At 19.8% G+C, this 3,277-nt stretch overlaps 1 protein-coding gene across 1 annotated transcript; it reads right to left on the bottom strand.

Moving 5' to 3' along the window:
- Positions 1-1,201: 1,201 nt before the first annotated feature.
- On the bottom strand, positions 1,202-2,464 carry PGO_000460 (variable surface protein; the record flags this gene model as incomplete). The annotated part of the gene is made up of 3 exons (XM_028690774.1): positions 1,202-1,372; positions 1,500-2,303; positions 2,435-2,464. The coding sequence occupies 3 exons, from the start codon at positions 2,462-2,464 to the stop codon at positions 1,202-1,204; spliced, it is 1,005 nt and encodes a 334-aa protein (XP_028546575.1).
- Positions 2,465-3,277: the final 813 nt, after the last annotated feature.

Below are 3,277 nucleotides of genomic sequence, written 5' to 3'. Positions count from 1 at the left end.
TATATAATAATATAATTTTATTTAGATTACTCATTATACATTAATTAATATGTCACATTATTTATCATAATGGAAATATTTTTATTTTTATCTAATATCTTATGTTCTATGAAATACTTAATATTTACTTCTTATATATATATTGAAATATAAAACTATAGCATATATTATATACACATAATTATAAAAAAATTACTTTGTTGTTCATTTTTATACAATATCCTTATACTATATATATTATAATATATTAAAAAGCAATAAAGGCCTTAATTTATATTATTGGATATATTTTTATATATAATTATTTTATATTAATATTGAATAATTAGTAATATATTATTTTAATATATAATTATATTTCCTTTAATATGTACTTACTATTTTATATTGATAATAGATTTCTTATGTTGAATCATAATTTATTTGTAACTTATTTGATTTTTATTTACATTTATATGCATTAAAAAAAGATAAAATCCATTTTTAATGTTTATACGTGAATTTGTTTCCTTTACTTCGACACTTAATATTTAGTATTGTATATAATGACGAAAAAGATTAAATAAAATAATTTAATAATATAGCACATAATTTAGTATATGAGTTTTATATTTTAATTCACTACAATGAATATAGTAATAAAAAATATTATTTATGTTTTTATACATACTGTTATCATAATTTCGACTTTATTGTATACTTAAGGGAAGTGTTTAAAATTTAAATATAGTAATTTTTTTTTTTGACTCATCTTATTATTTATAATTCCACAAAGGGTTTTTCTATCTATTTGATCGTTTAATACATAGTTTTATTTTCTGTTTTAATTAGATTCAAAAATAAATTATTACATTAAACAAAATAATACATATTAACATAATGAAATATAACAAAAAAAATTTTCTCTATATTTTCTATTTAATTTTCATATAGTGTAATATTCTATGTATTTTTTATACCTAATATATTTATTTCAATTTTTGTTATCTATGTATATTCATGGTTCATTATGTGTGTATATATTAAAATTTTATCTCTTGTTTTTTTTAATATTTTTTCTAAAACAATAAAAAGGTACTCTGCGGTTTTATCATTATATTTATATAGATTATATTTCTAATTACTATTTAATTTCTCAATTAAATGCTCTCTAAATATTTTGTTTATTTACTTAAAGTAATGTTGTATAACTTAGCTAATTTTATTTGTAGTCTTTTGGGATATATGAAATAGGGCGTCTGCTAATTGTTGAATCTTGATAAAATTTTTCAAAAGAATCCATTGTATCTCGATAATCTTTATTTTCATTTTTCATGAACATTCTCTTTAACTTCATTATGCTTGGCTGTACAAATGAGCTACATCGGGTGTACTAATGAAAATGAAGAAATGTCATACTTTTATGAAAATACAATTTATTTTATGCACATATTTCATATTAACATGTAAAGAAGAATCTATATGATTATAAAAATTTCATAAATTTGTCTCATTTTAACCTTATACAGAATAAATATAATTATTATTATTATTGAAAAACATAAGAGAACAAACCCTGTTCTCATTCCTTGAGTGCATCCTGCGCTCATAGCTGTGATTATCTCTTCCGTCATTTCTTTGTTCCTTGCTACACTTACTTGGATGTCAGTGCCACTTTTAGTAGAATGTTTTAATTCTACATTAGCACTTGCACAATTGGGTAACTTACCGATATGTGTTTTATACTTATCATTAAAAAATTTTAGTACTTCCACAAAGGATGTGTTATATTTACTTTTAGATTTATCTAAAAGTTTTAAATATTCTTCAAAAGCATTAATTAAATGACATGATAATTTTCCATTTTTAGCATGGTAAGAAACACCAGATACTTTATCAAGATAACTTAAGGTCAAATGTAAATCTTCATCAATTTCTTTAAAATCATCCTTACGAATATCACATATATTGTAATCTATTGTTTTACGTATATCTGCGTCTTTCATTCTTTTTAAAAATTCTCTTGTTGATGCACATTCGTATCTATAATTCTCAGTAAAAATTTTTATCTGATAATATAAATAATTACAACTAGCTATTTTATTAACCTCTTCTTTTTCATTTTGTTCTATGTGTTGTAAATATATATAAAGACTTATACAATCAAATAATATTTTATTTACCGTTGCACGATCCTTTATTACGCTCGTTGTAAATTTTATACATGGTTGCATGAATTTATCAAAACCACTCTTCAATTTTGTTTCATCTGTTAATGAATTAAAAGCTTCTGTACATTTGGGAAACATATCTTTAAAATTATACTAATGATGAAAGGAATAACATAAATAAAAATTTTATATAATTTTTGAACAGAATATATTTAGCATAGTTCATAGTGATAACGAATCATAAAACTGGTTAATATAAATTATAATAACATCTATAATCGCACCTGTGAGTTCACACTACTGGCAATAGTCATTTTTTGCATATGTGACTTATTAAACTAAATGTTTTGGTATATATATTTATAAACTTATTATTAAATAAATAATATCTATCAACCATTATATATAATATATTTATAAATTAATGTAATTATTTTAGCTCTTGATAATTTTTTCACATTTATGTATATGTTAAAATCATAAACATTGCACTGTGATGGTTGTATTCATATATGCTATACAGATATTAATTTATCAGTTTAGAGTTATAAAGTTTAAGTTTAGGGTTTAGTTATATAATATATTTATAATGTTACACAGAGCATTGTCGAATATGTGTATTATTTCTATATAAGCACTGAAACGCTATGTTTAACTTTTTAATCTTAAATATGTTATATATATAATTATAAGTGTCTAGATAATCATATATATGATTTTATAATGTATAAGTTTTATTATTAGCATAAGAGATGTGGTATTAAAAAAAATATATATATAAATACAGAAATAATATCTAGAACTAGAGTTATTGTAATAATATTTTGCACTCACAATATTTCTATTAATTTACATATTATCTATTAATATATTCTTAATGAGTTATAATATAAAAATATTATATTATTAGAGCTTTAATATTAGTATAAGAATTTATTTATTTATTATTAATTTAAAATTAAAAAAAAAAAATATTCTTTGAGGACATTTATATTAAATTTATATATTTATAATACGTCAAATAAATGTATTACAATATGAATTAATTATTCTAATTATATATATTTCCACTTTTTAATATAAAATATGTATAATCATAGAAATGTATATTGCTTATTGCTATAATA

This window comes from Plasmodium gonderi (genome assembly GCF_002157705.1).
Source record: "Plasmodium gonderi DNA, contig: Pgo-contig_44, whole genome shotgun sequence".
Taxonomy (NCBI): Eukaryota; Apicomplexa; class Aconoidasida; order Haemosporida; family Plasmodiidae; genus Plasmodium; species Plasmodium gonderi.
The sequence above is the reverse complement of the archived record's forward strand: the minus strand, read 5'-3'. Positions and strand labels throughout refer to the sequence as shown.